General features: G+C 52.6%; 4 protein-coding genes across 7 annotated transcripts; 3 read left to right on the top strand and 1 right to left on the bottom strand.

The window, feature by feature from the left end:
* Positions 1 to 214: 214 nt before the first annotated feature.
* On the top strand, positions 215 to 1767 carry LBX2 (ladybird homeobox 2; the record flags this gene model as incomplete). Its single annotated transcript, XM_079792466.1, has 2 exons — positions 215 to 419; positions 1382 to 1767. The coding sequence occupies 2 exons, from the start codon at positions 215 to 217 to the stop codon at positions 1765 to 1767; spliced, it is 591 nt and encodes a 196-aa protein (XP_079648592.1).
* A 2858-nt stretch (positions 1768 to 4625) lies between these two features.
* On the bottom strand, positions 4626 to 12649 carry TTC31 (tetratricopeptide repeat domain 31; the record flags this gene model as incomplete). 4 transcript variants are annotated; one of them, XM_079792529.1, is made up of 13 exons in its annotated part: positions 4626 to 6259; positions 6444 to 6545; positions 6767 to 6908; positions 6997 to 7087; positions 7182 to 7233; positions 7559 to 7753; positions 7863 to 7943; positions 8054 to 8110; positions 8540 to 8623; positions 8785 to 9014; positions 9132 to 9234; positions 12266 to 12354; positions 12511 to 12649. In XM_079792529.1, the coding sequence occupies 13 exons, from the start codon at positions 12647 to 12649 to the stop codon at positions 5963 to 5965; spliced, it is 1662 nt and encodes a 553-aa protein (XP_079648655.1). In that variant the 3' UTR covers positions 4626 to 5962. The 4 variants fall into 4 exon arrangements, with proteins under 4 accessions (XP_079648655.1, XP_079648656.1, XP_079648658.1 ...); XM_079792530.1 differs by having other exon boundaries at positions 4626 to 6256; XM_079792532.1 differs by having other exon boundaries at positions 6503 to 6545.
* A 25-nt stretch (positions 12650 to 12674) lies between these two features.
* On the top strand, positions 12675 to 19620 carry CCDC142 (coiled-coil domain containing 142). Its single transcript, XM_079792528.1, has 9 exons — positions 12675 to 13876; positions 14195 to 14281; positions 14361 to 14507; positions 14644 to 14774; positions 14846 to 14959; positions 18431 to 18545; positions 18716 to 18893; positions 19017 to 19216; positions 19356 to 19620. Exons 1-9 carry the CDS (start codon positions 12823 to 12825, stop codon positions 19613 to 19615), a joined length of 2286 nt encoding a protein of 761 aa, XP_079648654.1. The 5' UTR covers positions 12675 to 12822; the 3' UTR covers positions 19616 to 19620.
* Positions 19621 to 20645: 1025 nt separating this feature from the next.
* MRPL53 (mitochondrial ribosomal protein L53) lies at positions 20646 to 23834 on the top strand. Its single transcript, XM_079792534.1, has 3 exons — positions 20646 to 20889; positions 20990 to 21102; positions 21204 to 23834. The coding sequence occupies exons 1-3, from the start codon at positions 20795 to 20797 to the stop codon at positions 21335 to 21337; spliced, it is 342 nt and encodes a 113-aa protein (XP_079648660.1). The 5' UTR covers positions 20646 to 20794; the 3' UTR covers positions 21338 to 23834.
* Positions 23835 to 26279: the final 2445 nt, after the last annotated feature.

Here is a 26279-nt window from a genome sequence, read left to right as displayed (position 1 = left end):
AAATACCGCTGCCAGGACGTCTACCAGCTCCAGATCGACGGCGGCCCGGGGTTAGGGAGCGGGGGCGCCGGAGGAGGGGCACTCGGGGCTCGGGCCCAGCGTGGGGGGCGGGTCTGAGACGGGGGCCCAGATCGGGAGCCGCGCGCTGGGGCCCAGGCAGCTGCGGAGCCGAGCACATTGGGCGGCAGGACCGCCACCGCCCGGCCGGCCGGCCATGAGCTCGGGCCCCGAGCCCCGGACAGCCCGGACACCCTTCAGCATCGCGGATATCCTCGGCCCCAGCACGGTCCCTCGAGGACCCTCGGCGCCGCAGCTCCCAGAGTCGAGCCCAGGTCCCACGTCGCCGCTGTGCGCGCTGGAGGAGCTGACTAGCAACGCCTTCCGCGGACTTGACGGGCTCGCTCTGCAGCCCTCTGAAGGTACCGCGCCGGCCGGCCTTCTCCCCATCTCTCTCCTCCAAGTCCCCCGGCTCCACCTTTGTGCATCCTGGCCGCCACCCCAACCTGCCCCCTGCCCCCTGCCCTCAGCCCACGTGCCGGGTCTTGCAACTCCCGCGGCTCACCTCCCCTCGGTTAGTTCCCAGGCTCCCCGGCTGCCGGCGCCCGCCGAGGGGAAGGGCCGGGCTGTCTACAATTGAGCGACCCCTTAGTCCTTTCGCTGTAGGCGGCGCAATCGCGACCGAAAGGCCGGAGAGAGGAGACAAAAGGCCTGAGCCGGAGGCTGTAAACCAGTGGGCTGGGGCACGGCAGGCGTAGAAAGTGCTGGGGGGCGAGGCTCCGGCTCTCCGGGTCATCACGCTCCGCTCCGAGTCCCTCTCCTCCCGAGAGGGCGCCAGGGCCTCGGGCTCGAACTCCGCCTTTCCTTGCCCTCTACACACCCACCACCTCCCTCCCTTCTGTGCTGGGGGGGAAGAGTGTGCCCTGAACCGAGAGTGCCCGACACGACCCACGAGTCTAAAGAAGGGCCGGGTCGGGGTCCTGTTACACTCACCAGGCCGGTCAGCTGCCCCTCCTCTGACCACGGTTGGTCCCCACCTCTGGTGCGGGCCCCAACCTGCAAGCCGGCTCCATCGGAGCCTCCGGGAGGCCTCACCGGCGCGCGCCGGACGTCCCGACCCTGCGGCTTGCCTCCCCTGGCCCGGCCCGCCTTCCTCCCGCCCCTCTCGCCAGATGCCCCCATCCCGCTGCCTCCCGCATCCCAGGGGCGGGTTCCACTTCGTGCCCCCACGCCCTTCCTCGGCCTCGCGCATTTCGCTAAGGGACCGCGGTCTAGCTCCCGCACCTTCACCCCCACCCTGGAACTCTGGCAGCGGCGGGATTTCCCTCCAGGACTGACGCCCATGCCCGCAGCCTGGAGACTGACTCCCACCCCCTCTCCGCAGGCCGCGCGGCCCCGGGCGCTCTGGGCCACGGCCCGGCGGGCCGCCGACGGCGGAAGTCCCGCACGGCGTTCACGGCGCAGCAGGTGCTGGAGCTGGAGCGGCGCTTCGTGCTCCAGAAGTACCTGGCGCCCTCCGAGCGGGACGGGCTGGCGGCCAGGCTCGGCCTGGCCAACGCGCAGGTCGTCACGTGGTTCCAGAACCGGCGCGCCAAGCTCAAGCGCGACGTGGAGGAGATGCGCGCCGACGTGGCCTCGCTGCGCGCGTGGAACCCCCAAGTCCAGGGCCGCCTCGCGCTGCCAGACAGCGCCCGCGGCCGCGGTCTGGGCCCGGCGCGGCCGGACTCCGGGCCCCACCTGTCGGACGAGGAGATACAGGTGGACGATTGAAGGCAAAGCCACCGCCCTCGCTCTGGGGCGCTAGCCTTCTAGCCCCCTCGCCTCGGCGCCCCGCACCCTGTCCGGGTTGCGGATGGAGGGTGGCTGTCGACCTCGGCCTCTTCCGGCTCACAGGGCAGACGCCCACCTTTCCTAGTTATTGAGAATAAAGTGGAGACTCCATCGCATCACGCCTCAATCCCGCCCCGAGCAATGAGAGCAAAATCTGCTGGTTATTTCGGGTATCCCTTGCTTGGCATGTGCGGAGCGGTTTTCTTTAACCCTCATAGCAAGCAACCCTACAAGGTAGGTGATATAATCATGGCCATTGTACAAAGGAAGAGCCCCTGGGTCAGGATTTGGTCCCTGGCGTCTAGCCAGCCTTCAGAGCCCAGGAGACTGGGGGCTGAGCGGAGGAGGATGAACTCCAGTAGCTGCGGGAGGACCTCCCCTACGAGCGGAGGAGGATGAACTCCAGTAGCTGCGGGAGGACCTCCCCTACGAGCGGCGTGGGTCGCAGTTCCCCGAGCCTTTGATCCCCCTGAAACCTCTGAGACCTTGCTCCTAACCTCAAGCCGGGCCCCAAATTGAGGTCGTTTTGCCGGACTTGCTTTTCCCACCTGAGGTCATTTGTGAATGGAGCCCCGCCCCTTCTCCCCACCCCACCTGAAAGAACCCTAAGCTGAGTCACAAAGTGATGCAAGCTGGGAGAGGGGGGAACACCCCTACTTCCGGGACCTCCACTCCACGGTGGGGCGGAAAATGTTCCCACTAGGATGGCAGAGGCAGTGGCGACAGGATAGGATGGCCCCGCCCACCGAGGCGGAGGTTGGAGTAACTGCCAGCCTACCTCCAGGGGCAGACATTTCTGAGATTAATGTATCCCACTGGTGACGAATCACCCTGGTGCAGTGTGATGGGGAGGGAAGAGGAGCTCTCAGTAGCTACAGACCTCTATGCACGTCCCTCCCAGATAATCAGCGGAAGACTATACTTAGGTGTCTTTCCTGCTTCCCCTCTCTCCCAGTCAGTCCCTCCTCAGATCTTCCCATTCATCTGCCCAGGAACCACAGGCTCGCTCGCAAGGGTTCAGGAGGCTCAGCTAGGGTCTCAGTTGCAGAGAGAGGTCCCAGGAGAGGATATTTCAGGGAGAGTGAACAGGGCTGGAAGGCAGAGGGAACCTGGCCTTTTCAGACAATAGCTACCACTCACTGAGCAGTTCCGGGTGCCTCGCATGGATTAATCTTCACAATAACCCCAGGAGATAATGAGGCTTTAATTTCATTTTAAGGATAAGGAAACTGGATGGATCACAGAAGCCCAAGGGAACTTGGTCATGTCATGAGGCTTCTAAGTGGTGGGGCTGGGACTCACCTGCTTGTCTGACTCATGCTCATGCTGTTGGCCACGGTAGGTTCTGTCCCTGTAAGTGTGACTGGGCCTCACTGAAAGAAGAGATTACAGAGAGAGGAGAGGAGAAGGGCCAAGGGTAGAAATGTAGGCACTGTACTGTAGACAGAACCTGGTCCTTGGGGGTTTTAGAGGAGAGGCATGAGAGCAATGCTTAGGGGAGACTGAGGAAGTAGTGTATTTCTGGCTACTGCAAAAGGTAAGAGCAGAGAGAATTCAGGGCCAGACTTGGAGCGGGGAAAGAGGGAGGTTGTCAGCAAAGATGAATCAGTGTGATTCCCCCGTGACGAAAAATTGCATGAGTCAGTGACAACCTTGCAAACCTGGGCAACTGGGAAATGGCATCATGGACATAAACAATGATAACTAGGATAGAGCTACGAATCTGTCAGCCATCATATACAAAAGGTATTCTTTGTAACTGTGTTGTCCCTTCAACTACACTTACACACACACACACACACATACCTCCCCTGGTTCATGTTCAAGGCCCCCTGCTGATTTCCTTTCTCCCCTTCTAAAGGCCTCTCTGGAACCTTTAGAGTAGGGTGATCAACTTATTCCTGTGTATCCAGGACTTCCTTCCAGTTTTAGCACTGAAAGTCCCACACCTAGGGGATCCCTCAGTCCCAGGAAAATCAGGATGGCTTAGCACTCTGCTTTCCAGCCCTGGGGGCTCAGGACTCAGGCTGCTTTGTCACAACCCTACTGGTTAGCAGTGTGAGTATGGGGACAAAATGTCAGGAGTCCTGTGGCTCTCGGAGAAGATTCAAGTCTAGGACAAGAGGAAATATGTCTTTGAGAGGCTGGAAGAGCAAGGAGCCAGCTCAGCCTGAAAGCAAAGATACCACATAGTAGTGGTAATCAGCTATTCTTAGAGATGCCAGGAGCCTCAGTGGGGTCCCCAAAGCAGAGAGTTCCCCCCAGAACAAGGCCAGATGGGCAGGGCTCTGGTGGAGTCATCCCTAAAAATAACCACCTCCTCTCCCCAACACCACGCCCCAACCAGGCATAAGCGAAGAACTTCCAGGGCAAATAATTCTACTTAGGAAGGTAGGGGCCAGTCAAGTTAGTTGGTTCTGAGCCATAAACCTCCTCCACTTGAGGTTTCGTAAATTCTAGCCCAGCGCTGCCATCTCTTATGATCAAGCCTTGAACAAACAAAACTCAAACCTGTCCTTCAAAATGGCCTCTGGATGGGAACACCAGGGTCACCTGGGGGACTACTGAAACACCAATTGCTGGGCTCCTGCCCTGCAGGTTCTGATTTAGAAGGTCTCCGGGGGCCTGAGAACTCGCATTTGTAACAAGTTCCCAGGTGACACTGATGCTGCTGGTCCAGGGACCACACTGTGAGAACCACCGTCCCAGGAACTCTGTATTTTGTGAAATAAGCAGCAATTCACCCATACTCCTCTCTTCCCACCATGGGAATCATGAATATGTAGGAGAGTTGCAGATAAAAATTGGTTTATTTAACAGTCACTATGTACCAGGCACTTCGTAGGTATTTTTTCACTTTCTCTTTCAGTCCTCGCAACAGCCCTGTGAGGTAGGGATTGCACCATTTTACAAATGAGGGAACTGAGGCACAGATGTTGAGAGACCTGTCCAAGGTGACCCAACTAGTAATGGCAGATTTTATCGAACTGTACAGTTTCAACACCTCCTATCTCTAGGTATGAACGGTATTGAGCAAGACCCATAAAAGGCAGCAGGAATCACTTAGCCTGATGAATGGTTCCCCTTGGGAGGGCATTCTGGGAGGCCTAAAAATCCCCTGAAGATCCACATTTAAATGAGCTGAGAGTCCCAGGCAACGCTAGGTAGGAACCGGCCAGGGGCAGCTGCCAGAATCAGAGAAACCAAAAAGAACTCGTGATTCTTACATAGGAAGTAGAGACTTCTATCCATCTCTTGGGGCAGCGACCCTTGGTGGGGAAACTGAGTAAATGCACAAAGGTAGAGACTAGTTACAATGCCTAGTGCTGAAGTGGAGAAAGAACATGGCCAAGGCAGTCTGGGGCCTGCTGAGGCCCATCAGCAGGAGAGCCAGCAGTGGGAAGTGTGGACACGTATGGGCTCTGCCAGCCCCAGGCAGGAACTGGGTAAGGGAATTCCCAAATGCAAACCCTTGGTGAATCTTCTGGCAGTCAGAGAAGTGAGCATCAGACCACTGGGCAAAGGATAGGTCACATGTGCACAAAAATATGGACGGGAAACAAGTCATGAGGGGCTGGGGCTGGAGAAAACAGGGCAAGGACTGGGGTTAAGATGAGGTGAGCACCCACAAGGTGAAGAGCGGGACTCAGCCTTATCCATCACTGTGCCCCATTCCCAGGCACAGAGCTCTGGCTAGTGAATGAGTTCCCTGGGGCCAGGAGCAGAGCAAGCCTCAAATGCCCCCTACAGTCTTAACACCTAAACTGTTGTACTTGTAAGGTTCCCTTCTTGAGCCTTGGTGGATTTTATTTTTCCTTATTGCCCAGAACAGTGGTCGGCAAACTCATTAGTCAACAGAGCGGCAAACCGCAGCGGCTCGAGAGCCGCAGTTTGCCGACCACTGGCCCAGAAGAAGCCATCTGCTTGAGAACAAAAGATAGGCCGTTTTAGCGGTCATGGGCCTCTTTCTCTCATCAGAAGGTCTCTGTGGCAAGAGGAATGACTATCAGGGGTGTCTCTAACTATGGTTTTGAAATACAAGGTCTCAAAATATTCAGGGAACAGCCACCGCACAGTGTCCCTCATCCTTGTGGGATATACACATGGCCTTGTCCTACGAGGGACAGGTCTTCCCTCATCTGGCCTGAGGTAGATGCGGGGGCCCAAGTCCCAGGGTGCTCCAGCTCTTTGAGGGGTTCTGGAGATGGAGAGGAGGTCTTCTACTCTGAGTCTGGGGGTGGGGCCGGCTGGAGAGGCTCGGGTGATGAGGTGGATAATGCAGGGGTGGAGACAGAAGGCCAGGGGCCCTCGGAGCAGTGCTTGGAGGGTGACTGAGGGAGAGAAGGCCCCCGGCCACGGGTGCAGTGTGGGGAAACGGCTGGGGGAACCCAGTTGGCGGAGGTGGTGCAGGGTATCCTCCTCGCTGATCCTGCTGAGAAGGGAAAGGGATGGCCATCTGATGTACTCCTTTCTAGCAGCACAGCTCCTGCCCCTCATCCCACTCATTCTGCCCCCGCCCCCGGCCCCACTGAGGCAGAAGGCAGCACTGCTTGGTGTTGCAACCACAGCCAATTCTCCCTGCTGCCCCTCAGCAAGAGCACGCCTGGTTCCCTTACCATAGCAAGCCGCAGAAGACAAGTGTGGAGCTCCCGAGCGGCATCAGGCTGGGACCCACCTCTCAGAGTCTCCTGGAACACAGCAGCGGCCTCCTCGAAACGCTTTGGTCCCAGATTAGAAAGAGGAAAGTTTAGGTACTGGGGGAAGGGGAGTGGTCAAGGAACTTCAAAGTGCCCTCTTTCTCAAGCTGGCCCCCAGCTCCTAATATCATTGACATTGTGGTATTGCGGTACATTGAGCTTACCTAGAAAATGTCAATGTAAACCCAATCCCCACCATCCCACCCAAATTCCTCCTCTGCCTCCAATGTTGGACCCAGTACCTGCAGTCCCATCAAGGCCTTGCCCAGGCGGAAGAGGCCCCGGGGCCAGCCAGGCCGCAGGGTAAGGGCCACCTGAGCATCAGCCAGGGCCCACGCCGGCTGACCCAGCCTCTCGTGGCAGAAAGAGCGATTTCCAAATAACCTGATGAAGACAAAGGGACCCAAAGTCCAGGTCCTCAACACCTTGCCTTGCCCTGACCTCCCAGCACAATGGCCAAGCCCCCACCTACCTGTGGTCCCGGGGGTTGAGCTTCAAAGCCTGGGTGAAGAAGACCACGGCCTCATGGTAGAAACCTTTTTGGGCAAAGCCAGTACCCAACTCTGGCAAGGAGGGAGGGTGGGAAGGTTCAGATGGAGCTACCTCAGATGGGGCTAGCCCAGGGAGGGTGGAGAGAGGAGGGAGAGAGGGTCTTACTTGCCAGCTCCTGGCTCTGCTGTACGGCAGCCGCCAGCAGTCCTGGAGATGCCTAGGGATGGTGAGGGGAGAAGAGTCAAGCAGGACTTGGGCCTCAACCTCCCCAAATTCTTCTCCTTTGTTCACACAATTAACATTACAATTGGCATCAACTAGCTCAAGTAATTCTCCTAACAGCTCTGCAAGACGCTACCAGCCCTACTTCCCTGCAGAGGAAACTAGCCAGGGCCAGGGTGTCAGTGATGGAGCTTGACCCCAAGTCTCTTAAACAGGAGGCCAGAGAACTCCTTCTCTTGGTCACTGCCCTCGACCCTTAGGTCATCTGACTTCGTGGAATTTTCCACTAGTTCCAACGGAGGTTCTTCTGTTCACCTCACCTCTGCCTTAGGGCTCTGCCTGGGGCTCTCTTCTCTTGGCGAGCTTCCTTCCTCCTGGCTCATCTTCTTCGGAGGGCCCAGGCTCTTGCCTTGGGGCTCCTGGCTCAGTTCCTTCTCTCGGAGAGAGCTAGGGGGCCAGTCCCCAACCTTGCGCAGAGCCAAAGACACGAAAGTGCTAGACAGATCCAGTACGTCCTGTGAGCAGAAAGGAAAGGGAGGGCGGGGGTGGGGATGAAGTATGTCCTAGAGTAGGAGGAAGTAGGGGGTAAGCAGAGGCCAAGAGGGGAATAAAGGGGGCTCTCACCTCTTCCTCACCACACTGTCCCTGAGCTGGGTTCCCAGGGCTGGACGGGGGGCTCCCATTCCCATCAGGGGTGGCCTCGACCTGGAGGGAAGGTAAGCAGGTACAGAGTTGGGAATGCCTGGAGCCACAGGCCTTTGATTCCCCATCTCCCTGGCACGTGGTACTCTTAGTACCTGCCTGTGGACACTCACCTTGGGCACCCCACTGTCCTGCTCCAGGCGCTCCTGTCGCTTCCGGTCCTTTTGGCGCTGAAATGATGATGATGTATTCTGAGCACTATACTTAAATTACACCGATACAGTTTGTATCCTGAGATCAGTTCTTCATGTGTAGAATATATACTATATGCCATGTATGTACTGGTGAAGAGTTTTGCATATACTATCTCACTTAACCCTTGGAACTCTTTGAGGGAGGCGTTGTTACCCTCATTTTACAGGTGGGAAAGCAGACAAGGGTTACCAGGCAGACATCTCGCAGCAAGCAGGAGGCGGAGCCCAGCCCAGGCAGTACGAGGTGGCCCCAGAAGGGCTGCACCACATGGCCTCGGGGAGGCCCTACCGTCCCTGGGCCCCTTGGGCCCCCTGGCAAGAGGATCCTGCAGGCCACCTCGAGTTCTCTCGAAGCTTTCCCTCCCCCCAATCCCTCTGAGCTCCCGCCCCCGGCCCTCTAGCTACCTTCTTCTTGAGTCGCTTCTTCTCTGCTTTCTGCTTCACGCGCTCCTCCTCGGCCACCAGCTCCTCAGCCAGACGGTTGGCTTCCTGGAGGAGGAAGGGCAGGTGGCAGGAAAAGAGAGAGAGAGCAACAAAGAGGCAAGTATGGAAGGATCTTGAAAGGTCCAGATTAGGGGGGGATATAGATATGGGAATATGGGGTTTCGAAGACCCCTGGGGGAAGGTGAAGCCCATGCAGACAGTCTCACCTCCTCAGTCAGCAGGAGCTTCTGGGGCATGGGCACCTGAAGCAGGCTGTCCGAGCCGCTGGGCAAGGATGCCGAGGCAGAGGGTCTTTGAGGGCAGGGCTTAGACCCTTGGGGAGGGTACAGGAAGGACTTTTGGAGACCACAGTAGGTACCCGGTCCCGCAGCCCCCTTGCCCCTATCACTCTGTCTAGTCGTTTCTTCCTCATCATGGAAATGGTCCAGGAGGTGATCTGTCAGGAGGGAGAAAGAGAAGGGAAAGGAAGAACATGAGAGAGAGGAGCATCTGAGGGCCAGCCCTCCCCAGGGTACCAGCCTTGATCCCTGGGCCCGGCCCCTTCACTCCCCACCATGGTGCCACAGCTGCAGCCGCCCGCTGCTCCCATCCACACGGATCCGGTGTAGGCCCTGGGTATCACTCTCCACCAGCCGTCGAAGAAAATCCACTATGTCCTGGGAGAGGAGGGGAGGTAGGCTGGTGTTGGGGGGAGCTCTGGGAGAGAGCTAGGGGCTTGGCTAGGTTGACCCCTCCACCATGGAAATCACAAAGTAGCCACCCAGCCTGGAGAACCTAACTGGCCCACCTCTCCCAGCTCAGCACCTCAAAACACACTGCTCTCAGCTTTCATGGTGTATCACCTCACTTCACTATTGTCCTGCCTTCCCAAGGGGTGAGTGTGGCTTTCAGCCTGGCCTTCTCAACCATCCAGTATCTCCTCCCCTGATTTGCCACTAGGTCAGCCACTAAAACGAAGTCCTCTTACCTGCTCATCCAGTTATGCCCCCTTTCATATCTTTGAATATGAACAGCCCCCATATAACCCACCTGGAGCTACCTCACGCTTAACTGAATGCAGCAATTCCTGGCTGGCCTCTCCCCTGCACTTCATGTCTCTCCCCACAGCCAAGCTCTCAACAATTACTCCCTTACTGAGACGCTTCCAGTAACCCCCCACTGCCAAGGCCACACATTGGCATCTAGCTGCTCAGCCTGGGATCTGGAACCTTCCAAAAAGTTCCTTGGCCAACCTTTCTAATCCTCCCTTTGCCATCCTCCCTCTGCCACCAGGCTCTTTCTAGCCTTAGGGTTTTCCCCCAGTGGTCCTCAAATCCCTCCTGGCTCTGACCTGCTTTCTTACCACATCTTGTCTCAACTTCAAGGTCCAGTTCAAATTCTATCTCCCCTGAACGACATGCCAGACCCTTTCATCTCCAATGATCTCTACCCTCTCTCAACCAAGCTGCGCTCACACAGACTGTGTTATACAATATAGAGCCTTACTACTCACTGCTTTTCTTAAAATATATTTTTATTGATTTCAGAGAGGAAGGGAGAGGAGGAGAGAGATAGAAACATCAATGATGAGAGAAAATCATTGATTGGCTGCCTCCTGTACACCCCCTACTGGAGCCTGCAACCCAGGCATGTGCCTTGACCGGAATCAAACCTTCCTCTCTGAAATCAATAAAATATATATAAAAAAATAAAAATTAAACTAAGAAGGACAGGAATCATCACGTCCCAATGTGGCTAATCAGGCCTAAACAGAGCAGACCCTGTTTAGGTGGTAGCCTGCTGACTGAGAAACTTAGAAGCCACATGAAACTCCAGAGTGCTAAAATAATGTGTAGGCAGGACTTCAGATCACTGAGGCATAGTCAACCTCTAAACAATGTTAGATGCAGGGCTCCCCTCAGTAGACAGTCTGGACTCAACAGCATCGTCATTTACATTGCTGGGCACTTCCATCAAGCTTTATTCTCAAACTTGAATTGTTGATGGGTTTATTTCAACTTCCAAAACTGAAACTTAGACACAAATAATGCATGCTCTGGACCCATTTGAGGCAGCCTCCCCAGGATGTACCTGCCATTCAAATCCTAGTATATATCATTCCCTATGTCTTCAACCTCCCTTTTCCTCCTCAGCCCAAACAAACAAACAAACAAACAAACAAAAAAGACTTCTTTGACCTTCCACCTCTCCTCCAAACACATTCCATGCTATTGTCTTAATTCACAACCTGGCCACACATGACATGGCCCCCCAATACCTTCATGAATCACCTCCTACCATCTTATCACCCTCCTCCAGCCACAGTGACCTCCTCTTAAGTCCCTACAACACCAAGTGCACTGAGAAGTTTCACTTTTAACATCTCAGGGCTTTTGTACTTAGTTCCTCTGTCAGGAATGCTCTTTCCCCAGTGAATGGCTCAGTCTTCTGCCCCCTTCAACTCTCTGCTTAAACCTTTGTAGAGAAACCTTCTCTGGCCATTCCTTTTAAAGCAACAAGTCTCTGAACTCCACTCAGTGGTCCCTAGCCTCCTCCTTGCTTTATTTCTCTTCGCACTTCTTGCATTTGACATCTATTTATTAATTGGCTGCTTCCACTAGATACTTCTAATCCATTTAATAAAGGGATTTTTATCTGTTTGATAGACCTGTCTTCCCAGCATAAAACAGTGCCTGTGTTAGGTGCACAGCTGGTGCTCAGTGAGTGTGTGCTGAGTGGGTAATGGCGGACAGATTGGGGAGGAGACTATTCTAATAGAGATGCTGCCGGGAGCTATATCTGAAGAACTCCGTGTGACCCACCCAGTGAGTTAGAACTTTGTCCCCTCAGTGACGGGAGTGGACCTGACGTGGGAAGTGAAACACTCAGATAAAATACTCCTGGTGGAATGTTTAGTGACAAGGCCATTACCACGGTCCAGGCCAGAGAGAATGAGTTCTTGAACTAAGGCAGAGGCAGCAGGAGCAGGAATGGAAATGATGGGTTCGATTGGAGAGACACTTCAGAAGTAGTGACTAACTGCATGTGTGACGTACAGGAAAGGGAGGACTACACAGAATGGCTTTCAGATTTCTGGATGGAAGTTTGTGTTATCCACCAAAACTAAGATTAGAGGAAAAGCAATCCATTTGCAAAGGTGATGAACTTCTGGACTTGTGAGTTTGAGGTTTTTAGAGATAACCATGAAGCCGTTGGAAGTACAGCTTCTCAGTGTTCCCAAATCTGATCCTGTCCCTCCCACAATAACCAGATCACCTACCTGAGGACATCCAAACCCCGGGTTGGGCAAGGCCTTTCAAGTGCCTTCGTTCCCTCCTCCTCTCCTACAGTTTAAAACAAACCCTCCGCTCAGGTTTCATTTCAATGAAGTTCTTTTAACTTTTCCTTGCTTTGGTGTCTTTGCTCCCACTGCTCCCTCTTGTCAGAACACCGTTCCCAGGGAGCGCCTACTCCCTTCCCAATCCTCAACCCACAGACTCTAATCTGCCCCACCCCGCGCACCTCTCGGCAGCGTCCTCCGGGGTCGACGCCTCCCCCGCCCCGCGCCCCAGGTCAGGGCCCGAGGCCACGCCTCTCCAAGCCCGCAGCCCAGCGGGGCTCCCGGCCCGGGCGAGACTCAGCACCGCGGGGTGCAAAGAGGCGTGATCGACCGAAACAGGGCGCGGGGGGAGCTAGGAGTCCCTTTACCTCGTCGCCGTAGTCCTCGGGACCGAATTCCTTGCAGAGTCTGGGGACAGCAGCGCCCCCCAGCGGGCAGCCGGGCCGCAGAGGACAGTCTACACCGGAAAAGAAAGCCGCCGGTCAGGGAGAGGGATTGGCCGGAGGAGACCTCAACCACCGCAGGAGACTCGAAACCCGACAGAAAACAGACAGACCCGAGGCAGGCGGCCCCTGCCCGCCTGGATGCCCCCGGTTCTGTCCCACCTGCTCACCTAGCTCGATCCGCCCCGCTGCCTTCGGAACCAGCGGCATCGCGCGTCCACAGTAACCCGAAAGTGAAAGACAGTCGCGTATTTGATGTGGGCCGAAGGGATAGGGGCGGAGGGGTGAGGGGGCAACGTGGGCGGCCATCTTTGTTAGGGGCGGAAGCCTCCGACTACGGGGCGCGAGAGGGCTCAGGACGGCCCCGCGGCCGCAGAGCCAGAAATGACGGCTCCGCGGGTGGGGCGGAGTCCAGGCTCCGGCGGACGTTGGGCGGTGCGGGCCAGTGGGAATCGTTAGGTACGTTCCGGGCCCGCCGACCCATGGCCCGGGCGTCCCGCTCGGATGGCCTGCCTCCGCTCGCTCCGGGGCCGCCGCCGTGGGCGCAGGCGGGGGCCGCGGGGGAGGAGCCCTGGGAGAGAAGGCGAGCGGGCGCCATCGGCGGGGATGTTCGCGGCGAGCCGGGGCTGCCGGTGGCCGGGAGCATCCCCTGCTTGGACCAGCGGCCCGGCGGAGCTGCCAGAGGGCAGCCGTGGTGGGCGGCGCCGCCGGACAAGGGAGGGCACCCTGAGGCTGGCGCCGCAGACCCGAGGCAGGAGGCTGCCGCCGACGGGCCGGTCCCTCCCGCGCTGCAGCGTCTCCTGGCGGTGTTGCTGCGGCTGCACCGCGAGCGGGAGCGGCTCCTCCAAGTGCGGGACTGCGCCCGCCACCTGCAGGCGGCCGTGCGCCTCCTGAGGATGCTGGACCCCGGCGCGCCGTTCCCGGGCCCGGACCCCTGGCCTCAGCTGTGCCGCGACCTGCTGCCGCCGCTTCCCCGAAAGGCAGTCTTGCGAACCGGCCTTAGGGAGACTCCCGAGCCGCTACTTCTGGCGCGCCCCGTCGGACTAGCTGCCCAACGCCTGGAGGCCGTCATCGAGACGCAGCTTCGTGCTCTGGGCCGGGCGCCCGCCAGCCCCGTCCTGTCATCGCAACTGGCTGACCTGCTGCTGGCGCTTCCCACCTACCACCAGCTGCAGGGAAAAGCCTTAGACCACGTCCCAGGGGCAGCGCGCCCTTTCCCCCCGGGCCGAGTGCTCTGCCTCCTGGCGGAAGAGCGGGGTTACCTGGTGGCTGGTCGGCTGAATGAGGCGCTCAGGGGATCGGGCTTGTGGGACCCGCTCCGCGCGTGGTGGTGTGAGGAGCGGGAGCTGCTGCTAGGTCTCTCGGGCTTGATTGGGGGCGTGGCAGGTCCAGCCAGCGGTGGCCTGGGGCTTGGTGGGGCTGGAGCCCTGTGGAGCCAGTACTGGACCCTGCTATGGGCAGCCTGCGCTCAGAGTCTGGACCTACGTCTAGGACCCTGGAGGGACCCCAGAGCCGCGGCACCACAGCTGAGTCAGGGTGAGTGGTGGGCTTGGGTGGGCGTTTGGGAAGGCTGGGGAGTCCCTTCTCCGTTAGTCACCTCACTCACCTGCCAGCCTGACTACAAAAGCAGGCCCTTTAAAACGAACACCCCCTTGCTCTCCTCTGCAACCCCGGGATTCAGGCTATACCTTCTGAGCTTTCTAGGCAAAGTATTGCTTTTCACCCTAGTCTTGAGTTTGGGGGGGCGCGGGGGGTGGGGTGGGGAATGCCTCCTCTCTTCCCCCATCATTGAGTGGGCAGTGATTGTAGAAAATTGAGGCCTTGTTTGCAGGCTCGAGTCATTTCTCCCATTAGCATCCCTGCCTCAGGAGTGTGAGAAGGAGCTGGCTTCTTTGTGTCACAGCCTGTCTCATCAGTCTCTTATCCGGAGCTGGGACCAAGGTGAGAAGAAAGGGGCCCTGGGAGTGACACAAACCCCAGGTGACCTTTCCCTATCAAACCGTACCCCCCTCATCTTCAGTCTTCTGCCAAGCCTTGGGGTCTGCTGGTGACCAGAGCAGCCTTTCCTCATCCTCTCACACCACTGAACTTCTGCAGCGGCTCTTCCCTCCTCTCTTGGACGCCCTTCGAGAGCCCCAGTCAGGGCTGCTCCTCTGTCAGCCTCCAGGTGAGACAGGCAGCTGGGGCTGGGGAAGCAGGAGCACCGTGAGGATATCTCCTTTGTTCTTTCCCTCTGTTCGGAAGGCTGGCTCCTCCCAGAGGTGCTCCATGACCCCTCAGATACTTGTCCCTCCCCTCCCCAGGCCCTGCACCCCTTGCCCTGGGGCTCTGCACCTTGCAGACAACCTTGCTCTGGTTTTGGGGCAGAGCTCAGCAGCATCTGGCAGCCTGGGCCCCAGGTTCCTTCCTGCTCCTGATCCAGAAGGACTTACCTGTAAGTAGCTGGGGATGGGGAGGGGAACCGCCTAGGCGGGGCTCACACCTCACTCCCCGTTTCTGCCAAAGCCTCTGCTACATCAGGCAGAAGTTCTCTCTAGCCTGGCCTCAGAGGAAAGCTTGGCCCTGGAGGTGGAGCAGCAGCTGGGCCTGGAAATCCGGAAGCTGACAATACAGATCCAGGTGAGGAGAGCAGGGACCCCGACAGTGGCGAGCTTTTGTGTTGGGGGTGGGAGTGGGGCACAGAACATCTCAGAGACTTGGAGTCTTCTTGGAGTCTCTGCTAAATTTTATCGTTTTTGCTTTGTTCATTTTTTGTTCTACTTAACTTTTTATTATGGAAAATTACAAACATACACAAGTAGAGAGAAGGGTATAATGGAGTCCCATATTCCTACCACAGAGGCTTTAACAATGATCAACTCCTGGTCAATTTTGTTTTATCTATGTATCCCTTCCCCCATGTCAGGCTCTCATTTGGTCATGTGAATGGCCACTGATGATGATTGCCTAGATCCATGATTTCTTTTCTTTTTTTGTGTGTGTGTTAATCCACACCCGAGGATATTTTTTCCATTGATTTTTAGGAAGTGGAAGGGAGAGGGAGATACAGAGAGAGAGAGAGAGAGAAACATTGATTGGTTGCCTCCTGCTTGTGCCCCCATGCATTCAATACCCCAGCCTTCAGTCTGAGGGCCAATGCTCTAACCACTGAGCAAACTAGCTAGGGCTAGATCCATGATTTCATTAGGGGGTGCAAAGTGGTGATATTCCAATTCTATCATTTCTTTTTCTTTCATTATTTGGATTACTCCTATAAAATGAAACTTGCCCTCATTAATTATTCGATTACTCTGAGGTCTATTTTGTAGAGAAAAAGCAAGATAAATGGTTGAGTTCTTTTATTTACTAGTTTTTAATACAATGTTTCTCCTCTTTTTAAAACATAGAATTTGTACTTTTATTAAAGTAATCCATGTCCAGCCCAGCTGGTGTGGCTCAGTTGAGCATCAACCCATGAACCACGAGGTCATTGGTTCCATTCCCGGTCAGGGCACATGCTCAGATTTCGGGCTCAATCCCCAGTGGGGGCGTGTACAGGAGGCAGCTGATCGATAACTCTCTCATTGATGTTTCTGTCTCTCTATCCCACCCTCTCTCTCTCAAATCAATAAAAACATATTTTTAAAAAAGTAATACATGTCCATAGTTTAAAAGTGAAATAGATACAATTTTAGAAGGTTTCTAATGTCCACTCCCACCTCTGATTCCTGTTCCACAGTGGTAACTTTCATCCACTCTTGGCTGTTTCTTCTTCTTTTTAAATATATTTTTATTGGTTTCAGAGAGGAAGGGAGAGGGAGCAATAGAAACATCAATGATGAGAGAGAATCATTGAATGGCTGCCTCCTGCATGCCCCCTACTGGAGATGAGCCCACAACCCGGGCATGTGCCCGACTGGGAATCGAACCATGACTTGCTGGTTCATAGGGCGAAACTCAACCACTGAGCCTCGCAGGTTGGGCGTGGCTATTTCTTCTAACATTTCTTATTTTCTTCTAAATTTATGAATAAAACTATTATGCTTCCATTTTTCAATTTTTCACATTATCTATTCCTACTATGGAAGATGTCTGTATCTTTTGTTTTCTCTTCCTACCCAAATTTCTCCTCTTCGCCCTGAATAAGGGCAAAGCTGTAGAGTTCAGTCCTTGTCTCCCTGCTCTTTTCTCTCTGCCTTCCTGCTACTCACAGTGCCTTGGTGCTATGTACCCCCACTCCAACCCCAGTTTAGCCCTAATCTAGCATCTGCATCTGCCTCTTGGACATTTCCACCTTCACTTACTGCTGCCTTCTTCAACTCAACATGCCCCAAAGAAGGCCCCTTATGATTAGGGTGGATAGTGATGGTCATGGGAGCTCTGAGGACAGAGACAGTGGCGGGCATGTGGTGACAGAAGCTCCATACAAGGCCTATGGCTCACGGGTGGCTTGGCAGCCTTAGAGGAGTGGCAGGAAGTGGACAGTTCATAGTTCCTTGGGAGAGTAGTGGAGAGACGGCCTGACCAAAGCAGAAACTCCCTTTGTATGTAGTGGGTTTGTGTGTGTTTGGGGTGGGGTGGGGGACTGGGGAGGAGTAAGCAGATGGAGGGCATTGAACACTAGTGCACAGAATCCAGACTTTATCTAATGAGTGATAGGGAGCCACTGTAAGAGTGGGAGGGGAACAGTGAAGGCAGTGATGGTGTTTGATCCAGCTACAGTGGTCAGGATGGAAGGGAGGTGAGGAGACATACCGTCCAGCTCTTGGTAGTAGTGGTGAGAACAGAGCAAAAGGAACAGAGATAGTGTGCTCACTGTATGAACCAAACACTGTATAAAGCACTCTGATGCCTTGTTCCTCTAGCTGGGCATCCCACCACATACAGTACTGGGATGAGAAAGAAGAATTGATGTTGTGAGTTTTCTCCCCAACTGGACTGTAATGTCCCAGAGAGAGAGAGAGAGAGTCTCATCATGTGATCTTGTATTTACTGAGTATTGAGTGCAGAGGTTCCCTACCAATATCAATTGACAGAGGGGTCATTTCCTTGGCATACATAAGGAAGGAGGGGAGAAGAGGTTGGTTTAGAGAGGCTATTGTCAGGATATGTACCAGGAACCGCATGGGCTCCAGCCTCACCCCCATGTCCAGCCCCCCAGGCTCCTTCCGCTCTTCAGGCTTGCTGGCATTTAGTCACCTTTTCTTTACAGACCTGCTACTACATACCCTATTTCTTGGGGTTCTTATCCTCCAAGATGGGCTGTAGAGACCCTCTCTTTTTTGCCATCTCCCCCTTCAAAAACAAAACCTAGCCGTAGCTGGTTTGGCTCAGTGGATAGAGCATTGGCCTGTGGACTGAAGGGTCCCGGGTTCGATTCCGGTCAAGGCACATGCCTAGGTTGCAGGCTCGATCCCCAGTGGGGTTCGTGCAGAAGGCAGCCGATCAATGATTCTCTCTCATCATTGATGTTTCCCTCCCTCCCTCCCTCCCTCCCTCCCTCCCTCTCTGAAATCAATAAAAAACAAAACCTATCAAACGGAAGAAACCAAACCAGGGCCTTTTCTTACTTTATGGGTTGCACTCTGCTCTGGAGAAATGCAAGTAGGCTGTCAGAATACTCGGTGTAAGGACTTCCCAAAGGTTCTTGAATCTCAGAAAGTTATAGTCATTGCTCCTGATCTACACACAGTTCCTGCCTTCCTTTCATAAACGATAGCCAGATATTGTACAACTCCCTTTTCTTCAGCCTCTCCCTAGCATTTGCTTTTGAACATTGGTTGTGGTGAGGGTCTCTCTCTCTTTTTCCTACTAATGTTCCTCTAGGAGTAAAGTAATCTGGAGGATTTCTATCCTCTGAACCAAGCTGGGAAGAGCAGGATAATCTTAGGGCCATTATCCATATTCTTTTCTGGGTTCAGACCTTTTGGAAAATGCAGTAAAAGCGATGGCATCTGTCCTCAGAAAATGCCTGAGCCCACACAATTATGTATACAATTCTGTTCTTGGGTTTTATGGATGCCAGGTTAAACAGCTCAGATTTAGAAAAGCATCAGAACTTGACAAGCCCCTAACAGACAACCCCCTTTTACTTTGTCACTATGCCCACAGCTCCTGCCTGAAGAGTCGCTGAGTCTCTTTTTTCAAGAATGCTATAAACAAGCTACACAGGGCTTCGAACTTCACATGCCACGGGGTCGGTACTGGCGGCATCGTCTTTGTCCTGGTAACTCCTCATTCCAGCATCCTCAGGGTTCCCAGGGGGTAAGAGTATCCAGACCCCTCCAAATCCTACCCCCACACTGGAAATCCTACTGTCTTCCCCCAATCACTTCATTAGGTGCTCAATGGATCCCAGTAACCTTATATCCTGTCCTTTCTTTTCTCTTACCCCAGAACTTCCCAGCATTCCTAGTGAGTATGCTGGGTTGGTGGTCCGCACCGTACTGGAGCCTGTATTGCAAGGATTGCAGGGTTTGCTACCTCCAGCCCAGGCCCCTGCCCTTGTCCAGGCATTGACAGCCATCCTGAGTGCCTGGCTGGACCACATCCTCACCCATGGGATCCGGTTCAGGTGGGGAGAAAAGGAAGTAGTGGCAGGGGGATGAATGGAACTGGAAAAGGGGAGGGGATAAGTGGGCAGAGCAGTTTAGGGAGACCAGAGGGTCAGGTGGTCACATTGTACCTCGGCCTTCAGCCTGCAGGGGACACTGCAGCTTAGACAAGATTTTGGAGTGGTCCGGGAGCTGTTGGAAGAAGAGCGGTGGGGCCTGTCCCCTGAACTTCGCCAGAATCTGCTCATGCTCAGCATCTTCCAGCAGCTGGATGGGGCCCTGCTGTGTCTACTGCAGCAGCCCCTGCCCAAGACTCAAGTCCACAGAAGGCCTCCCTGTTGCTGTGAGTCACTCCCCCTTCTCAACTCCAGGCTCTTTGGGCCCTCACTTACTACTTTAAAGGCCCCATCCCCCAAGCTCATCATTGATCTGGCTTCAGCAACTCCCCAGCAGCCATCTCCTTTCCACTCCTGCCTTACCAGGTGCGTGTAAGGAGGTCCAAACCTCGGAATTGCCCAGCAGCAGCCTCAACAGCCTGGAGAGCTTGGAGCCCCCTCTTCGGCCTGGAGCACCCCCAGCACAGACAGCTCAGCTGCTGAGCATGCTGTGGGGTGGGGGACCTAGCCCTGAGGCTTACCTGGTGGGAAATCAGCAGGCCTGGCTTGCCCTAAGGCAGCACCAGCGCCGCCCCTGGTGGCAACTGCCTTTTCTTTCCTGCCTGGAGACCAGTCCTGAACCCTAAGGAGTCTAATCAGCAGCCAGAACGTCAATGCTCTGCATTTCTGGCTGGGAAAGCCCAGACATTGGAACTGCCTGTTAAAGAAGCCTACACCTGGAAGCTTGGAAGAAAACATATGTGAGAACAAACTACACAGCCTGGGCTTACCAGCTAAGAATCCAGGGTCACTCCAGTATCTGGAATCCAGAGTAAATGGCAATACCACAGCCTGGAGCCAGGAGGCTCAGGCCTAATTCCCCATCAGTGAAGACACTGGGAGGAGGGCCACAGGGTTGTATCCCAGAGGAAAGGGAAGGAGAAAAAGCTGTAGGAAACAGAGAGCCTAGATGCCACTTCTTAAGTCCCCAGAGTCAGACCAAACATAAAGTTAGTACATCAGGAACCACAGAGGTTAAACAGTCATAGCTGGGTCTGTCCCAAGGGTTGGATTACCCTGTCCTCCCCATTACTACTTTCAGCCGTTGAACCTTATTGGGCTGTAGGACCTTCCCGGTTAAGTTTTGGTTACTGAGAGTTCAACATGTTTAATTTTCTTTTTTTAAAAAATATATATATTATTGCTTTTTTTACAGAGTGGAAGAGAGAGGGATAGAGAGTTAGAAACATCGATGAGAGAAAAACACCGATCAGCTGCCTCCTGCACACCTCCCTACTGGGTATGTGCCCGCAACCAAGGTACATGCCCTTGACCGGAATCGAACCCGGGACCCTTCAGTTTGCAGGCTAATGCTCTAGCCAGTGAGCCAAACCGGTCAGGGCTCAACATGTTTAATTTTCAATGACCTGGGTGGGGTTTACTCCCTGGTAAGTGATGATCCCTGCCGTGGTGATGGTGTCCTCCTTGTAAGGGACAGCACCTAAGCTGGTGTTAACCTAGATCGGCCCAGCAGGGAACGTGAGGGGAAATGGTGCAGACGGCTCTTACACAGCCTTACTGAGGCACAACAGGGCTATGAATGGTAGTATTCGCTGACCAGTTACTTTGGGCCCCTCTCTAATCTGTGCCGAAACCATCTCTCCTCGCCTGGGGCTGGGGAGCCCAGGCCAGCCGTCCCACGCGACCCGCGGCAGGGAGCCTGGACTCGGCGGCGGCCGGGGGCGGGGCCTGCGGCAGCGCAGCCACTCAAAATCTTCCCTGACGACACGTCCGGCCGGGCGAGTGCTTCCGGGGCGGAGGTTACCATGGCGGCGGCCACCGTGGCTCGGCTAGGACTCCGGGCAGTCAAGGAGGTTCGGGTTCAGTTCTGCCCCTTCGAGAACAACGTGGAGTCTACGAGGTACTAGGGGAAGGGGGAGGGAACGGGGAAGGACGCACTCCTCTCCCGCCGGGGGTCTCACGCTCTTCGGCCCGGCGCTCGCGCCGCTCTCCCACCGCAGGACCTTCCTCCAGGCGGTGAGCCGCGACAAGGTCCGCTCCACCAACTTGAAATGCTCAGTGATTGTGGATGTGAGGCACGACGGCTCCGAGCCCTGCGTGGATGTGCTTTTCGGTGGGCTCGCTTGGGGAGTCGGGCGGGAAGGGCGGCAGGCAGCCCGCGCCCCCTTGGCCCTGTTGTCCTTCTCGTACCTGATTCATTCGCTTCTTCCCCAGGAGACGGGCATCGCCTGATTATGCGCGGCGCCCACCTCACCGCCCAAGAAATGCTCACTGCCTTCGCCTCCCACATCCTGGCCCGGAGCGCGGCGGGGAGCGGGGACAGCCCTGGCGCTGATGCGGGCCGCTGACAGCGCGTAAGAGACCAACAAGCAGATGTTCGCCTGGGACTTACAGAACACTTATCCACGAAAAGCTTGACTTAATCATTCAAATCACCATCCCCACCCCTCAAAAGAGCCCTGTGACTACAAATCTAACCAATGCTTCTGGGATGAGACAGGGTTCGGGAGGGGTCTAGATAAACTTGAATTTATTTCGTTTTCTAACCATCACTCACTGCTTAACCGTTTTGAATTTGGCTCCCCCCACCACTCTCTCAAGTATGATACCTCTTACTCTTATTAGCTAAATCCAGTACTGTTTTCTCAGTCCTGATCTCTCCACCTAAGTAGCATTTGCCACTTTTAATTCATTCCCTATGGAACTTCTCTTCCTTTTTCTCTCTTAAAGATAAAGGTAAACTCCACCCTCACCCCCCCCCCCCCTCTTTATTTTTGAGCTATCTCATCTTCTGTTATAACTTGAACTACCATTTTGGGTTAAACCCTGCATTTCTGTTTGGGTCTAATCTTAATTTCTGTGCTACAGTCAGGTTACCTACTACCGATTTTCTCCGAATCTTACAAACATTCTTTGTTCAAACTAAAATTCATAATCTTACATACACTTATACTTGCCTCTCCCTGACGTCCCCATTCCTTTTAAAGGCACTTCATGTGCTCAGCCACGTGGGCTGGAAATCACAGCATTGTCTCGGGCTCTGCTGTCTCTGTTTCCTTGCAAACCCAGTCAGTAAGTTCATGTTATTCTATGTTAAACAAAAGCCCCTGAAATGTTCTCTTCATTCTCATTCACTCTCCTGTATTATTGTTACATTCTCCTTTTTTTCTCATCATTTTTGCTGCTGCTTAATTTTATCTTTCCAAAGCACATCACTGGTTATGTCTCACTACTACTTGTTTTGGAGAACAGCACCTAAAGTACTTTTCATACAGAGTTACCACCCATTAGTGTGGATCATGAATCAATTTAGGAGGTTAAATCAGCCTTTAATAAAAAAAGTAAAATATGTTCCCTGAGTCTGCTGGCGTATTAAACAGTGTCCCTCCTTTTTCCTCAGGAAAAAAAAAAAAAGTAAAGTATCAGTACATGCATGGCACATGGAATGAGAAGTATTCTCTTAAGAAAGTTAAGTTTAAAAAAAAAAAGTAAGTTTTAAGTATATAATTATCTATATACAAGGTATCCCCCCAGAATGTACACACACTTTAATAGCTGATAGCTCAATTTTGAAAATGAAATGTATTTTAATAAACACTGCCTTTATTCAAAGTGTGTGTATACATTTTTTGGGGGACACTATATGTGTGTGTATAGATATATAAAGTACGTGTGCATGTGTATATCTGAATGTACTTGGTTACAATGTAGATACTTCTTTTACTATGGCTTATAGGAAAAGATGGTTGCTAGCCACCAGAACTTCAAAATGCTCAGCTAGGCAATCAAGGATCTCTAGACACTGCTTGCTGGGTGCTTTGCCAAATACATTTTCCATGAGTCTCCTACAGCATTACTGTACTGCTTCTCTGCTTAAAAGGGTGCTATCTCGCCCTAGCTGGTTTAGCTTAGTGGATAGAGCGTCAGCCTGTGGTCTAAAGGGTCCCTCCCAGGTTGGATTCCAGTCAAGGACACATGCCCAGGCTTGATCTGCAGTAGGGGACGTGTAAGAGGCAGCCAGTCAATGATTCTCTCTCATCATTGATGTTTCTATCTCTCCTCCTTTTCTCTCTGAAATCAATATATATATATATTTTTTAAAAAGGGTGCTATCTACAAAGGGCTGGTTTTTCCCCTCCCCCTTTAAAAAAAAACTACCACAAGACAGTACAGTGTAGTAAAGATCCTGAATGCCTGAGCTGGAACTCCAGCTTTGCCCTTAAGTAGCTGTGTAACTTTTGGACAAATTACTCTCAGTGCCTCTTTCCTCTTTTGTAAAATGGGGATAATAGTGCCTACCTCCTAAGACTGTTGAGAGGATTAAATGAATTGGCATCTGTTAACACTTAGAACATTTTTGGGAATGAATTAAGTGTTATGTAAGAGTCCTTATTGTCCTACTTTATGTATACCATGAGAAGGCAGGGTTCTTTGGAAAAGACATTAATGCCGGGGAAAATAGAAGACAGCAGGAAAAGAGGAAGACCAAAAATAATTGACTCCATAAAAGAAGCCATAGGCATGAGTTTACAGGAGTTGAGCAGGGCTGTTGAGGATAGGACATTGGGGACAAAAATCATTATGGCTTGCCAGGAGTCTGAGCAGACTCAATGACATGTGACACACAAGAAGCTTTACACTACAGTCAAAGTTACAGCTTGGATTTGAATTTCCCAGCTCTGGTTAAATGGCTATTATCTTTGGCCAGACTTAAGCACTCCTTATTTTTTAAATGGGATGGTTCAAACATTGCTGTAAACATGTGAACTTGAGGTTAGGGCTGTTTTCTCTGTCCCCAGCACCTTGCATAATGCCTGATATAGTGTGTACAATAAACATTTGTTGAATTTACAAATATTTAGCATGTACCTTGTGCCTATAACTTCCATTGGTACTAAGATACAAAGATGAATAATAAAAACTCGGGTATGTAATAAATGCTACAATAGAGATGTGGACCAGGTGCATTGGTAGTAAGAAAGACAGGACTGACCATTGGGTTTGGTTTGAAGGTGATTTTTTGTTGTTGTTAATCCTCACCTAAAGATTTTTTTTTTTCCATTGATTCTGAGAGAGAGTGGAAGGGAGGGGGAGAGCCCGAGAGAGAAACATCAATATGAGAAAGACACATCTATTGGTTGCTTCTTGCACCAATGGGCCCTGACTGGGCCTGGGAATCGAGCCTGCAACCGAGGTACATGCCCTTGACGGAAATGAACCCGAAACCCTTCAGTCTGAGGGCCAACCCCCTAACTCAGCAGTTGCCAACTGGTGGGCCACAGACCACACTGGTGGTTCATCAAAAGATTGGTGACCGCTACTCTAACTACTGAGCCAAACTGGCTAGGGCAGAAGGTGATTTTGAATGAGCAAAAAGTCTACCAATGTAGGGTGGGGCCAGAAATCAGATTATAGTGAAATTGGAGTAGACATGCAACAAAGTATTTTATATAATGAAGTTTCGATGAGAGGTGTGATAATAGAGTAGCATAAGGGTGTGGAGTAGGGTTTTTAAATGACAGGGATTTGTACTTTATGAAAATAACTTTTGTGGAGGAGAAACTATTCCATGAGTGAGTATTGCCCCACTGGCCAGCTAGATCCTGGTCAAAACATACTACTTCCTGAAAAGCCTACCTGTTCCCTATGCCCCAGACATGCTGGTTCCTAGAAAGCATTGTTGTCCTGCTCCAGGCAAGTATACAAGGCATTTCCCCCTTATTTGGGGTGGGTTACACCCCTTATCGCCTGCCAAGTGGCATGGAGGATATTCCATGTTGTCTTTGCCACAAGGCACACCTCATATGTAAATTCCCTTGATAAATTCTTTTTTTAAAAAAATATATTTCTTTATTGATTTCAGAGAGGAAGGGAGAGGGAAAGAGAGAAACATCAATGATGAGAGAGAATCATTGATCGGCTGCCTCCCGCACGCCTCCCACAGGGGATCGAGTCCGCAACCCAGGCATGTGCCCTTGGCTGGAATCGAACCTGGGACCCTTTAGTCCACAGGCTGACGCTCTATCCACTGAGCCAAACCGGCTAGGGCTCCCTTGATAAATTCTTAATGTATACTTACCTGGCAGGGGAGATACCGTGATCATGAAGGTGGTGAAGGTTTTCCCAGGGTGAGGCTTATCCATTGCATTCCAGATGTGCTGACCCCTGAGATTTCCTCAAATGTGGGAAATTCAACTGCAAAGGTTTTGGTAGTGGGAGCCTAAAAATTAAATTCAATGAAATGATGGAGTTTCCCATCTATCAGCCCCAAGAAATTTTAACACCTTTTATGCTGAGCTGTTGGTTACAAATAAGTAACTGAATTTAAGTTGCATTCTGAACCACCATCAAATGTAATATTGACTCTTCTAGGTCAAACTGAAGTGCTCCTACCTACAGCTTTCCCTAATCTGGACATAGGCAATCTTTTCCTTAAGCTTCTTTGCTTCCTGGGTTGTAGGAAAGGAAAATAAAAAATAATTCTCTAAGTGCATGCATCACCATTATGGTCCTTTTAGGGTTCCTCTAGATTACAGTGGTTCTCAACTTTTCTAATGCCACGACCCTTTAATACAGTTCCTCATGTTGTGGTGCCCCAACCATAAAATTATTTTCGTTGCTACTTCATTACTGTAATTTTGCTACTGTTATGAATCATAATGTAAATATCTGTGTTTTCTGATGGTCTTAGGTGACCCTGCTAGCGGTTCTCAACCTGTGGATCGCTGCTGTAGAGCCTAAGACCATCGGAAAACACAGATATTTACATTACGATTCATAACAGTAGCAAAATTACAGTTATGAAGTAGCAACGAAAATAATTTTATGGTTGGGGGTCACCACAACATGAGGAACTGTATTAAAGGGTCTCGGCATTAGAAAGATTGAGAACCACTGCTCTAGGAAGATAAGGAATCCCAGACTGAGTGGAGATATAACTTGACTAAAGTCACAAGGTCGCTGAAAGACACTGCTGGAACAGATCTCAGGCTTCCTCTTAGGTCCACTCTAGCCCCCTCCTACTAGGAAAGTGGGCAAAATGATCCAGTTTGATTCAGATACACCTGGGTTCCAAGCTAGCCACTTGCTATCTCTGTGACCAGGGCCAAATTATTTGAACTTTCTAAGCCACAGCTTTCAGCCACCAGATTGGGTCATGATGATGAAACCTAGGGTCCTTACAACTTTGATTAAATTTAGTTTTAAATCCTAGCCCTAGAAATAATACCAATCTCTCTATATACAGGGGTGGGCAAAAGTAGGTTTACAGTTGTACAAATGGAAAATAAT

This window comes from Cnephaeus nilssonii (genome assembly GCF_951640355.1).
Source record: "Cnephaeus nilssonii genome assembly, chromosome: 15".
NCBI classification, from domain to species: domain Eukaryota; kingdom Metazoa; phylum Chordata; class Mammalia; order Chiroptera; family Vespertilionidae; genus Cnephaeus; species Cnephaeus nilssonii.
The sequence above is the reverse complement of the archived record's forward strand: the minus strand, read 5'-3'. Positions and strand labels throughout refer to the sequence as shown.